The sequence below is a fragment of the Mustela erminea genome, chromosome 14 (genome assembly GCF_009829155.1).
Source record: "Mustela erminea isolate mMusErm1 chromosome 14, mMusErm1.Pri, whole genome shotgun sequence".
Classification (NCBI taxonomy): domain Eukaryota; kingdom Metazoa; phylum Chordata; class Mammalia; order Carnivora; family Mustelidae; genus Mustela; species Mustela erminea.
In genome coordinates this window covers 5941114-5954900 of record NC_045627.1, presented here as the reverse complement: position 1 = coordinate 5954900, position 13787 = coordinate 5941114, and the positions used below count along the sequence as shown (strand labels likewise).

General features: G+C 49.4%; 1 protein-coding gene across 1 annotated transcript in view; it reads right to left on the bottom strand.

Moving 5' to 3' along the window:
• Positions 1-11218, bottom strand: part of SLC35F3 (solute carrier family 35 member F3) — a 375560-nt gene extending 364342 nt beyond the window's left edge. Inside the window, exons 1-2 of the mRNA XM_032313322.1 lie at positions 11166-11218; positions 10561-10790 (exon numbers count right to left, since the gene is read on the bottom strand). Coding sequence (XP_032169213.1) covers positions 10561-10790; positions 11166-11218 — 283 coding nt within the window. The remainder of the gene's footprint in view (positions 1-10560; positions 10791-11165) is intronic.
• Positions 11219-13787: the final 2569 nt, after the last annotated feature.

Here is a 13787-nt window from a genome sequence, read left to right as displayed (position 1 = left end):
CAGCAGGTCAGAAGCACACTAACGACCTGGACTTGGGGACTGGGGTCTGAGGTGGGGGCAGTCTTACAGGACGGAGCCCTTCGCCCGTGGGACCTGTTGCTGTCCCCGTGTATGCAGCACTAGAATCCAGAGAATCCATTAGATTACCAGCTGGCACAGCAGAGTGGGTTCAGGTGGAAAACCCTACCCACCTCTTTGGTGACCAGAAATGTCAGATGTAAAGTCCTCTCCAGAGAGGACTGTGTGTAAAACAAAGGGAAAAGACAGTGTGTCTTTTCTCTTTATACTGTATTTCCCCCAAAGCAACACAGACGCTTCTAGATAGAAGTAAGGCAGGCCCAGGGCATCGCTGTCAGCTCTGAGGCAAGACTTCTGAGCCACTCTTGGAGAACTGTTACCTTGTCAGCTCCCGGCTTCCTATTCCATACGAGGCGGCCCAGGACCCTAGTGGCCTCAGCCCCCGCCCTCTGCCTCCAGGAGTCACATCAACCAAAAAGCAGTAGAGAAATCTAGGAACCCGGGCATTGATCCAAGGAACTCGGGGCCACCTGCTGACCACCAGCGAGCCTCAGTTCCGAAGACACGCAGCCTCCTGTCCGGGCTCAGACTCCACGTGCTCAGCATTAAGAAAAGGTGGGGGCCAGAGAAAGAGGCAAGCGAGACGACAGGGGACAGAAGGGAATGCACGGTGTCCTCCAACCACCTGTGTCCTACATTTTAGCTCAGCCACATCCCTGAATCTTAGATTCATCCCCACGAGGGGAAACGGCTCCAGGACGAGTCATGCAAGAAACCACTGGGTGGAACTCCAGATCTTCACCATCCTTGATGTTATGGCGTAAAGTCATGGTCACGGTAACCGGGACACTCTGATTCTTACTACCGTACAGAAGTAGAGCCGGCCTTTAGAAACATCACTCCCCTTCACAGCTACAGGAATTCAAGAGTGCTAGGACTCTCAGGGTTGCCAGAGGAGGAAGGGGTACAGGACTTAATTCTGGGGATTTTTCTCCTATGGGCAACGGAGAAACCATACAGACGAATGAGCAGCAGCAGGGGAAAGAACAGGCAGAGCCGGAAAGAAATCCCAACGCTTTTCAATTCCAGGCCACTGTTTTTCTGCTTGGCCCCTAGTCAGAAGAAGAAGAATGTCTCAGGTCTCAGGCTGGCTTTCTTTAGCACTGGAAAGAACCAGAATGCCTGCGGCATAAAACATTAGGGGAGAAATGTGCTGGGTTAGTGGCTTAATCTCATCAACCCAGTTAAAAAAAAAATCTTTGTTTGTTGCATGATTTCACGAAAAGAGGGAGAAAAAGTGTTGAACTGCTAGGATACATCAAATAAATGAATTAGAACTCCGATGACAGCAGCAGAGCCGGAGCTTCCGAGGAAATAGGAAAAGAAGTTTGCTGTGGCTCACTGCCCTGGTGCTGACTGTCTACAGTGCCCTACGGTTAAGATAATATGCGATATCATGTGTAGAGCTTAGTGCAAGACTGTTCAATGCCGACCGCAAATACCTCCAGGTATTGAGTTAGGGAAACACCAAGAAGACACACTTAGTGCATCTGTGAGATGGCCCCAAGACAAGGAAAGTATTATAAACTGGCATATGTCTGTCTCATCCCCCGACTATGGAATTTTCCAGAAATACTGTAACCACATCATACACTTCTATTTCTGTTAGAAGTGAATATATTTGTTGCCCTTTAGAAGTAGTGAACTAGGGGTGCCTGGGTGGCCCAGTGGGTTAAAGCCTCTGCCTTCGACTCAGGTCATGATCTCAGGGTCCTGGGATCGAGCCCTGCATTGGGCTCTCTGCTCAGCGGGGAGCCTACTTCCCCCTCATTCTCCGCCTGCCTCTCTGACTACTTGTGATCTCTGTCTGTCAAATAAATAAATAAAAATCTTTAGAAGCAGTGAATTATTTGGTGTCTGACTGAATGAAAGGATGCATGACTGGGTGGTTGGGGGAGGTGGGGAGTGGGACAGGGGGAGGGAGAGCTACACATCCACTATGGTTCAACGGTTTGATCTGTTTCCACAGCATTTACAAATAAACCCCTTCGTGAGCAGCATTTGGGCTTCCAGGCAGTGGTTTGCTGAAGCCTCTGTCTGGCCCCTGAGCCTCTCAAGAGGGAGTAAGACGGCAGGGGGGTCTAAATTGAAAGTGATCGTCCCTCACAGTGAGTGTCCTCAGAGCCCCCCCAGAGAACCACAAGATACAGGACAGGTTACAGAGAGAATAAACACCATTACACAGGCACCAGTACCAAGGCTTCTGAGTGTTTTCTAGAACAGTCTAATTATATCATTTTGTTCACATGTAACTTTGAAAACATACGCACTGCCTAAAATCAGATAAATACTTAAATAGCTTTTGTATGTTCAATATTTCATAAAAGAAAATGCTGACTTAAACTGAAAGAGTCTGGATGAACCCCTGAAATCTGGGGCTCTGGATTATAGCATTTAAATAGTCTCCAAACGACCTGACTCTTGAAAACAAAATGAACAGAGGTGGAGATTTCGAGCCCTTCCTAGGTATGGCACACCAGCGTGATGCCTAGCTCCATGAATAGTGTTTCTTAAACTCCCACACGCGTGGCATGAGAACACTGCGGAAAACCCAAGTGTTTCACACCGAGCATCATAATTATGTTCATTTTTTAAGAAGCGGACATCTCAATGTATGTTCATCGAATACGAGCAGACTCGGTTTCTAAAGAGGAAAGTGAGGAAGCAAAGTCCACACTCATCAGGAAGCCTCTTTCTTCGGACCCTTTTCGACAGAACCTTGAGGATATACCCAGATGTTATCATACACACTGTTAGGAAGTAGATGATGAAAAAGGATAAAAATAAATTCTTAATAGATTCCTAACCAGGCACATACAGCAGACGATACACAGCAGACTGACAGGTGGAAAATCTGAATGTCACAGAAAACGTTTGTCAAAACTAGGAAAGTGTTCTGAGAGGTTCCATTCATACTCTCCATCTCGGACAGCCGGTACAGGCCCCGCCCTTCCACGCTCCAAGTCACCTCGGAGGAGCGATTTCTTCCCTAGAATTTCGAGTGCTGTCACAAACTAAGGCTGCCTCAAGCTGCGTAGGAGAAAAGTGTGTGCCCATGTCCAAGGCCACCGTTCAAGGTCCCGTCACCATCTGTAGCTGAAAGAATTTCCCAGTTCCTAACTGTACAAGTTCCTTTCTAGACTCTAAGAGAAGGAAACAACACTGGTCTGTAACTCTCCTGATCAACGCACACTCACCAATGAACTAAAAGACATCATGTAAAAAAATAAATAAATCGAAGACAAATCCCCTCCACCCCCTTCACACAGGATAAGTAAATACTTAATCCAGCTGGGGTTACTGACTGTCTGCCTCCTTCTGAAGCTTGCCAGTGACAGAGGCTCCATAATCTTTTTTATCTCAGCAGTCAGGACGTGATTTCTTATTGCCAATGGAAAATTCTTTGGTATGTATATCCTTGTTTTGTCCTACATGGGCCTGTAGAAGTGGCTCAGAAATATTATTCAGATGGGAGTCTGCCGGTGCACAGAACAAAACCCAGCTTCTGCTCACTTAGCAGGAAGGGGCTGTGGCACTGCCACAGTGCCAGCTCCTGGAGCCCGGAGGACGAGCTCCATCACGACCTTGACCCAGGAGGTAAACAGCACCCAGCATCGAATCCTGAAAATTGCCACTGGTCCCTCTGGGTCACTCTGCACATCTGGCTGATTCTTCTGTGCAGAACAGCTTTCCCTGCCTCCCCATCCCCACGGAAGCCAGCAGAGCCCCTTCATAGTATCTCCTCCACTTGAAACAAGACCATAACCTCCTGATTTTAGCGTCAAATTCCAGGAGGGAGATACTGGGTGAGTCAGTGTGTGTCAAGAGTCCATACCAACCTAACCCGTGATGGCCAGGAGATGAGGCAAGTCTGACTGCTAGAAGCCCACCCACGGGATGTGGTGCCAGGCAGGGAAGGGCATTACGGTGAGCTGGGAGGACACCCCCAAAGGTTCTGGCTCCAATCGTTCTCATAGAGTCATGTCATAGGCCCATTTTACCTCTCCCTCCCCTGATACTTTATTCTTGCCTAAAGATCATAATTCCAATCCCCCCTTGATCCATTTCTCTTCTTCCCTGGGCTCTGTTCATTTTTCCACAGCATTTTTACCAGGAGCTTATTGAAACTGCACTAAACGCTCTGATACGCCGTGGGCAAATGTAAGCTGGAGGAGTGAGATTGCTTGTCACTGTTTGTAGTTGAGTCAAGGTGAAGACCCGGGACACTGGCAATGGGAGGCCCATTTCTTGATGGCGAAAGGCAATCCGAAGGGCTCCGTGCAGGATAATTCTGGAAGACCCCACAGAAATGTAGATGCACATCAGCCGTGTGTGTGTGTGTGTGTGTGTGTGTGTGTGTGCACGCGCACACGTACACATGAAATTTCACTAATATATGTAGTAAACATTTACTGCTTTTGGTGCCAGAAATGCTCTGCAACTGGGGGACACAACCACCAAAGTCCTATGGTCCCAGAGCCAAGGACTGGGGACACAGCCAGGAGCCCTGCCCTTGCAGGCTTGCCGTCTTTCATTTCAGCCACACACTTAAATCAGCTGTGACAACAAGTGTGTGAAGTGACTGCACTGTGGAGCCCCTGGCAAGAACATCTCGCCAGATCTAGATGGTCCTGGAGACTCCCTGGAAGAAGTGACACTTAGCCTGGGACCTGGGTGGGTGAAGGGACAGGTATCCATGGCCTTGCTGATGACACACATCCGATAGCTGGAGCGTAACACACTCAAGTCAGTTTCTGCTCACAGACAGCCTTCACCAAGCGGCCACAGTCCAGTCAGGCTGAGTCACCTTCTGGGAGTAGCGAATGCACATTTCTGCAAAGGTGCTGGTCATCTGTATGGAAGGCAAACCTTCTCCCACCCCCCGCCACCTTCCTGCGGCTTACTCTGCCTCCAACTTTGGAGCCGCACTCCCCATGGTGAGAAAGGGCTCTCGAAGCACCCCCAAGCCCATCTTCACCATATGTCGGCTTGCTTCAGATTTCCCTCTCTCCCTCTGGCCTGGGAGACCCCAGCATGAGGACTGTGTCACTACCCTCTAGACGCTAGTAGAGTCCTCACACTAAGAGCTCAAAAAGTTTGCTGAAGAATAAATGAAAATGAAGGATTATTTATAGATGCCAGATGCTCTATATACATTATTTCATTTATTCCTCGTGACAATCCTTGAAGAGTGGTGACATTATCCCCAACTCTACAGATGAGAAAACAGAGGTTCCCCATGATGAGTGACCTGCCAGCAGTGACAGGGTGACAAAGCGATAGGAACCCAGCCGCCCGAGACCCACTTCATCTGCTTCCCCTGACAACGTGAGATGCGGAGGTTGCCCTGCCTGCACTCAGGCTACAACTCAAACGAGCAGCCTTGTCGGCACCTGGTAAAACCCTTCACAGAGCTCAATGGTTCATCCATGGGTATATGAATTGTTTAACTCAACCAAAATGAATATTTCCAGCTGCTTGAGGGAAGGACAAATGTCCACCCTGGTGTTTTAGATCAGGTGCCTTGTAAACAGAACCAGGGGCGACTTCTGCAGAACAGTGAGAAATCTCTGGGCCCGGGCTCTGCTTCCCTAGAAGGGAGACCATGGCCCTCCATGACCAGAGGCAAAGGGTTTCTAACCCCTGTCCATGATCTGAGCATACTGGGGAGCACTGTGCTTCCCTACAAGAGAACAGTTCTGCATTTAATTCTTTTGACTCTCTGAAAACCATTTACTACTTAGTTAACACGTATTCCATTCAGGAATAAAATGGACTCTCGGAGACGTTAGAAAGTGCTGTTTATGCTCTCTGCTCACTCTTGCCCTCTGCCCCCTCCAACTTTTTTTCCTTTAAAAATCTTTTTGATCTAGTATTTCAATATGCCAAGGCCCAACCCAGAATAAACATTTACAACCAAATTATAAATCTCTTACAAGTGGGTCATTTTTGAATTGCTGACCTGACCTTTACTATTTTGGGAGGACCGAACAGAGGTTGCTCACCATGAATTATACCCCGAGCCACCATTCCGGCTTTCACTGGTCATGGCATCAGCAGCCTGTACCGGCAGTCTGGGCTGAAATGGCAAAGAGCAGAAGAAAGATGCTCTTTCTCTACCAACTGCCGCCCCCGACCTCACACAAACCCTTTCTGATGCTTTTGACCTGGAAGATCCAAAAACACAAGATTGCTTTGTTACTGGGAGAGTTACCCAGTGACCTCTTTCCCAACTTGAACTAAAAAAAGGTCACCCAGCTACATGGATGGTTCTGCTCCAGAATTCCCATGTTCCCAACCAAGGCTCAACTCGCCAACTACAGGCTAGAGTGGACTAGACATGGGAGGGGGGGTTATTTGGGACTAACCAACCCTCCTTTCTACAAATGACTTAAAACTAAACCCATCAGCACTGTTTCAAAAAAAAAAAAAATAACCTTTATCTGAACGGGTCAACACCATGTAATATTACTACATCTGCTCAAAAGACAGCTATACCTCATTTTAAGCCGTAAACACGACCACGAACACCCCCCCACACACACACCCAAAAGCTATTCCTGAAAAGTTTCTTTAGTTAGAAAAATGTTTAAGGGCCTGTTGTTTGAAGCCACCCATCAGGGAAACCTTCTGCGAAGTACAGCCTCCCTGTGACTGTAAACAGGGCGCCCATCTCCTAGATGAACAGATTTGTTGATCTGTGCACATCTGTGCACATCTGTGCAGTGAGCTTCCTCTCTCATCACTGATCTCTGTATTCTGGCATTTTTAAGTGCTCCAAAAAAGTTTGCTAAATGACTAAATGAAAATAAGGAGTAAATGAAAATAAGCATTTATAAATGCTCCTGCATCCTGCCTGAGAGGCTCCATCTGGGATCTGCAAAGTTGTGACTTCAATCATCTCTGTGCCGGAACGCCACCCGGCCCCACCGCGTCAGGCCCAACTACCATCACACTGATGGCTTATACCAGATCTCTGTTCCCCACCCCTCCCTCAGTGGTGTCTACACCAGACAGCCGAGAGAGCAAGGGGGCTCTGTGATACAAGGTCGGAGGGGAAAGGAAGTCACTGAGAGGCTCCAGGCATGTTGTTTTGAATTCAAAAACACTTTCTACAGGCTCCTGATTTACGGTGATTGGGTACCAAGCCATGTCAGCTGGAATGGCAACAGGCTCTTCCAGAAGGATGTAGATTCGAGCCAGGCCCGTCATGAAAACCGAAGAAGGGGTCCAGGAGGAATGAAGACAGGAGGTCAGGAATCCAGAAGGCAGGCTTTTTTAGGTTAGCATGACGGGTCACCAGAAGAGTTCACCTGGAGCGTACCCTTGACGTTAGATTATGAGGGCTTCTTATCCAAAGGTACACTCCCGGGAGACACGTGGCCATATCGGGAAACATTTTTGGCTGTCACACTGTGGGGCCGGGGGTGGGGGGGTGGTGGCAATGGAGTGCCAAAGGCCAGGGACACTGCTGAGCGCTCTACAATGCACAGGACAGCCCCCCACACTAAAGAATTATTCAGGACAAAATGTCAAGCATGCTGAGCTTGGGAAACCCTGGGCGAAACCAAAGCTTGCCATCAGGAATCCTGGCCTAGCCTACGGTCTGGAAAGCCAAGGACGCAGTTAAGATGGGAGAATGCGGAAGGAGGGAAGCCATTCCAAAAGGACAGGAAGGCACCAGAAGGAGTCCAAGGACCCAGACCACTACAGAGGTCCAGTCAAAGGTTTTCTCCCACTGAGGCCAGTGACTTGGACCATATGTACTCACTCACTCACTCACCAAACATTTACTGAGCGACTGCTCTGGACCACCTGCTCTCTGGGATCTGGATATGCTCACAGCTAGGAACCCAAGGAACCACCGAGAATCCTGCCCAAGAGGTTTGGTTCAGAAATACGGATGTGGAGCTTCCAGGACTTGAGCCCCTGGGGACCGGACCCTGACCCAGCCTACTTGCTTGTTTCTAGTTTAATTCTCAGCTGACCGCTCCATACATACCATCCCGTGAGACCCAGGGGACTTTAGTAGGAGTTTTTTGGTTTTGTTTTTGTTGTCCCCCCCCCAACAATTCCTTACAAAAAGTCCCTTGTCTAGAGGGAAACTTGTTCCTCTCACTGACAGGAGAAAATACTGAGCAAAGGCCATGTCTGCACTATTGAAAGTTAACATCACTTAGCTTAGCCACCCAAAACAAAGACCAAAAATCAAGAGGATAAGAATGAATCCTTGCTTAGTTCAGTAATGTCTGCTGCTACAAAGGGAGCACATGTACACCCCTCAAATAGTCAGAAATCCTCACTGGGGACTCCTTCAGTGGGGACACAGACAAGCCACTGTGAAAGATGGCCAAAAAGTGACCTACCAATGCCAAGGACATGGCATGCAGCAGCCCACGGCCTGCTCCGCATTTATTTTGTAATCATCGCGTCTCCCGGCTTGCTCAGTACGATGATTCGCCGACAAACAGAACAACTGATACCAACATATAGATAAGCCTTTTTATTCTTCCTTCTACTCTGATAGAAATAGCAAACAGCCAAAGGACTGCCCTAAGATGTCTTTGACTATATTAATAAAACATTAGCTTCTCTAAATTTAAACTTAAAATCTAATTAATTCATCAAAATGTCAGCTGTCACCTAAAGCATTTTAGAAAAAAGGAACTCCCCTTAGAATTAAGGCAAATCTTCACGGGAACAAAAAGACTGGCGAGAACGGACATTAGTCAATCCCAGTGATCGCTGCTGCCCTTTGTGTTAATATTATCCCTTCAATGAAGCCTCAGATAGAGGATATTTAAGAATCCACTAGTGGTACAAGAAACGTGTTTTCTATACGGCCTGTCCCCCGTCTTAATTATAAAGTGTGTTTGCACCGAGCACAGTCATCAGTGATATGGCTCTATGGCTCCCTGCCTCCCCGCCAAGTCACAAACCCTAGTGAAAATTTCCACAAAGCACGTAGGGCCACATCACTAGTAAAACTAGTGACAGATCTCTCCGTGGCTTTGGGGACTAGAGGACTCCAGGAAGGTTCTGATTTACACGACTGTCTTTAGTTATTAAGAAAGCAGAGAACAGAACCAAGACATGGGAAACTTCTGATAGAATTCCAGCAAGCGGAAACAGGACAGGTCTTATCTTTACATATAAGACAAATGGGTTTCCTATGGGTTTACGTTCCTTTTGCATTGTTTCACTCTACGCACAGCATTCTGCTTGAAAGAGAACTTGGTCCCTTGTGTTCCTTCTGTCATCCAAAGCCAATTTAGCAGCTAGGATTTTAGCAGCAGAAGCTGGAAACTGGAGGAGACACAGATAACCTTTTAAAGGTTTATACAGAGTTAAACACAATCACCGCAGTCCCTTAAAAGCAAGTAAGGGCATGAAAACAAAACATTAAAATCCCATATTTCTTCCTGCAAATAACTTAAAAGTAACCAGCTAACTGCCAGCATCCTGCTGACCTCTCTGGCTTGGAATCAAGGGGTTTAGGAGAAAATGAGACCTATTTTTAGAGCTCAATATGATTAATTTACAAAAACCTGATTTTTTTTTCCTAAGGACCAATAAAGTATGTTCCAATTTCAAGGAACGAAGGGGAAAAACATATCTCAAAATCATTAAGCTATTCATCTTTATCACAAATGAAATGAAGCAGGACTCATTTCTTAACTGGCAAGTAAAGGGCAACGTTTTTGCTATGCCAAAGGACGGTGATGGGGCCACTAATTACGGTTTAGAGTTACGGGTATCCGGAGCTGGTCGTGGCTGACTTCTTCCTTCCTAACCAGAGGAAGAATTGCCCACCAGATCAGTCCTACTCGCACAGGTACTATCTGTACGACTGATCACAGCTTTGCCAAAGCCATCAGCTGGGGCCCACTGGCAAAGAAAAGTTTCAGCTGCTGCCCCTGGCACCAACCCTCTCTCTCTCAGGAACCAAATGCCAGTATCTAGAATGATCCGGATTAACCTCCACGCAGAGGACAGATAGGGAAAGGAGCAAAAGGAGCCGAGTAGTTTAAAGTCAAGGCCCCGGAATCTTCCACCATCACCAGGGCCCAGGAGACCAAGGGAAGAGTTAAAATTCCAGGCCCACGAAGTCTGCAGTCGGTCCCTGAGCCAGCTGCACCCGGACCGGGGCGAGTAACACTTTCGAATCCGCAGGGAAAGCACAAGGCGCAGGCTACAATGGGTTTCCAATCTGTCTCCCCACTGCGACACGACACCTCAAGAGCAAGGGGGTGAGAACAGAGAAGCGTGTGTGGGAAGGGGAGGGGGTGTAAGAGAACGGATCAGAAATTCCCAAAGGTCCCGGAGAACTCCATCTCAGGGTTTCTCCTGAAAGTTGCAAAGCTGGGGCTGTATCTGTGGGCAGGGGGGCGGCTGGTCGCGTCGCCGCGATTGCTCCCCAGCTGCCAGGGACAAGGGCAGGGGAGACGGGCGGGCGGACGCGGGGGATCCAGGGGGTCTTACTTTTGTAGCTCGCTGCCCAGGGCTGGTAGCCATAGTAGCCTGTGATGCGCAGGATCCGCTCCTCAATGGACGTGAGCCCCACGGGCCCGCTAGTGAGGTCCTCCACAGAGCGCGACCATTTCAGGTCCTCCTTAATAGCCTCGTCCACCACCAGGTACTTGAGCTGCCGGAGCTGGGGGCTGATGTCGGACAGTCTCCGGGGGCTGACGTCCGGTGACCTCCTCATGCCACTGAGGCCGCGGGCGGGCAGGTGGGCGGGGAGGGAGAGAAAGAGTGGGGGATGCAGGTAAGGGGCAGGTCCGAGGGCGGGCAAGGGCGCAGCAGGGGCAGGTGCCGAGGCAAGGCCGCGCTGTTCCCCAACCGCTCGCCCGCCCCCCACGCCAACTGCCCCGGCAACCTCGGCGTCGGGTCCCGTCTCCAGCGCCCGGCCCCGGGCGCCTCGGGGCAGCGCAGATAGGGGCGAGCGGCGACGGAGAGGACGCCCGAAACTTCCCGAGCAGCTCCGCCGCGCGCCGCCCCTACCCGAGCCCCGGGCTGCCCGGCGTCCCGGCTGCCGAGGGCCGCCCTCCGCGCCCCCGCGCCCCGCGAGCCCGGGCGCTACTCACACGGCGATGCTTTTGCTCCTGGGTGCGCCGCCGGGAAACTCTCGGATCCCCATGGGCACCGGCAGCGTGGGGCCGGGAGCTCCCAGACTTGAAGGCGGAGGGGCCGCGCGGGCCGGAGCCGCCCGCAGCCGCGGCCCGGGGAAGTGGGCGCGCTGCCCACCGAGGGTCCGCCCGGCGCCGACTGCCCGTGCCTCCCGTGCGCGCCCGCGCCCGCCGTCCCCCAGAGCCTCCGCGGCTGCCGCGCGACACGGGCGCGGCGGCTCACCCGGCTCCAGCCGGTCCGCGGCGCTCGCTGCAGGCAGCCGGCGGCCGGGGCGGGGCGGGCCCGGGCCCCTCGCCTGTCGCCGTCGCCCCAGCACACGGCGGGCGCGGGAGCCGCGGCCCCGGGAGAGAGCGCCGGCAGCTGCGTGCGCTCTCTAGGCACCTGGGCGGCGGGGTGAGCCCGGCCGGGAGCGCGGCAGCCAGGCGGGGGCGCTGCTGCCCCCTCCCCGCCGCCGGGCTGTGCCCAGGGCTCGGAACCGGCGCCCGCGCTGCGAGCCGGGGGTTTGGGGCGCACTCCCCTCCCCCCCCCGGGACTTGTCGGGTCACTGCGCCCCCGGTTCCGTGGTTCGGTTCACTCCCATCAATCTCTCTCCAGCTCCTTCTCCTCCTTCTAAAACAACAGCAAAACTACTTGGAAAGACGGAAACCTGGTTCCGTTGTCAGCAGAACCGGGCTCGGAACGCCGGGTAATTAAACAGCGTTTCCTGGGCAAAGCCAAGACCCAGGTGGGACAACTTATCACGCCGCGGGGTAGCTCATCAGGCCTGGCCCTCAGAGAGCTTGCCTTCCCCTTGATGACGCAATTACTAAATCAGGTCCGCCTCCTTGGGCTTCCGTTTTAGCCTCTCTCCGCTCTCCTGTCCGCAAGCCATTCTCTCTGGACGCCTCGTCCGTTCTCATACTCTTATTTTTCTGTTACAGCAAACAACGTAGGTCCATTGAGGCAAATTTAGAAAATACAGAAATGTGTCAAGAAAATACTCGTTTTCCAGCCAAAGATGACTACGTTGAATTATAAGTGTATTCCCTTCCACTCTTTTCTCCCGTGTTAAATACTTTTCACAAACCAGAAACCAGCTGTATACGCTAATTGTGCAATGTTTTACATTAAAATTATGTTGTGTCTCAGCAAACCAGGAATCGAAGGGAGCTTCCCTAAATTAGACGACCTCTACAGAAACTGACAGCTAACGTCGCATTTCACGGAAAGAAACTTACTTGCTAAGATCAAGAGCAGCAAGGAGGACGTCTCTTCGCACCACTCCTTTTCAGTATGGACTGCAAGCCCTAGCTAACGCAGTTTGTAAGAAAAGGAAATGAAAAAGTCTACCTTTGGGGAAGGAGGAGATAAAACTGTCTTTGTTCACAGGTGACATGATCATCTATGTAGAAAACTTCAAGCAACCCACCAAAAATTAACCTGGCACAAATATGAGTTATAGCAAGTTTGCATGATATAAGATTAATGTACAAAAGTCAATCAACTTCCTATATACCAGCAATGAACAACTGGAATTTGATATTTAAAACATAATGCCACCCACCTTAGCACACGGAAAAAGTGAAATACTTAGGTATCAATACAATGTGTACAAGTTCTATTTGAGGAAAATTGCAAAGCTCTGATGAAAGAAATCAAAGACCTAAATGCAAAATATCCAACGTTCATTGGTAAGAATACTCAATATTAAGATGCTTTCCAACTTGATGTACAGATTTAAAGTAATCCCAGTCTCTCCCTCAGCAAGTTATTTTGTGGCTATCAGCAAACTGATTCTGAACTTTATATGGAGAGGCAAAAGACCCAGAGGAGCCAACAAAACATTGAAGAAGTCCACAAGTTGGACTGCTGACACTACCTAACATCAAGACTTACTATAAAGCTACAGTAAATGATACAGTGTGGGGATTGGTGAAAGAATGGACCAAGGAATAAAGAGAACAAAATGTAGAGCTCAGAAACAGACTCACAAATACAGCCAAGTCATCTTTGACAAAAAAGCAAAGTCAATTTAATGGAGAAAGGATAGTGTATTCAATAAAATGCTAAAACAATTGGACATCCTCATGAAAAACAATGATCACAAGCTTAAATATAAATTGAAAAATTATAAACTTCTTAGATTACTTCAAAGAAAACCTAGACAACCTTGGGTTTGGTGATGACTTTTTCAATACAAAATCAAAAACATGATCCATGACAAAAATGCTGAGAACTTAGACTTCATTAAAATTACAAACTGCTCCCCAAAGCCACTGTCAAGAGAATGAAATGACGAGTCACAGACTGACGGAGAATCTGTGCAAAACCATATCTGATAAAGGACTATTGTCCAAAACAAGCATACTTAAAACTCAACAATAAGAAAAAGAACAACCCAATTTTAAAAAAATGGCAAAACATCTGAATAGACATGTCACTAAAGGTGATACACAGATGGCCGATTAGCTTATGAGATGACGCTCAGCATACATCACCATGCAATTACAATTGAAGACAATGAATGAGGTACCATAGCGCACACCTGCTGGAATGGTCACGATCCAGAACCCTGACAGGAGCAAACGCTGACGAGAATG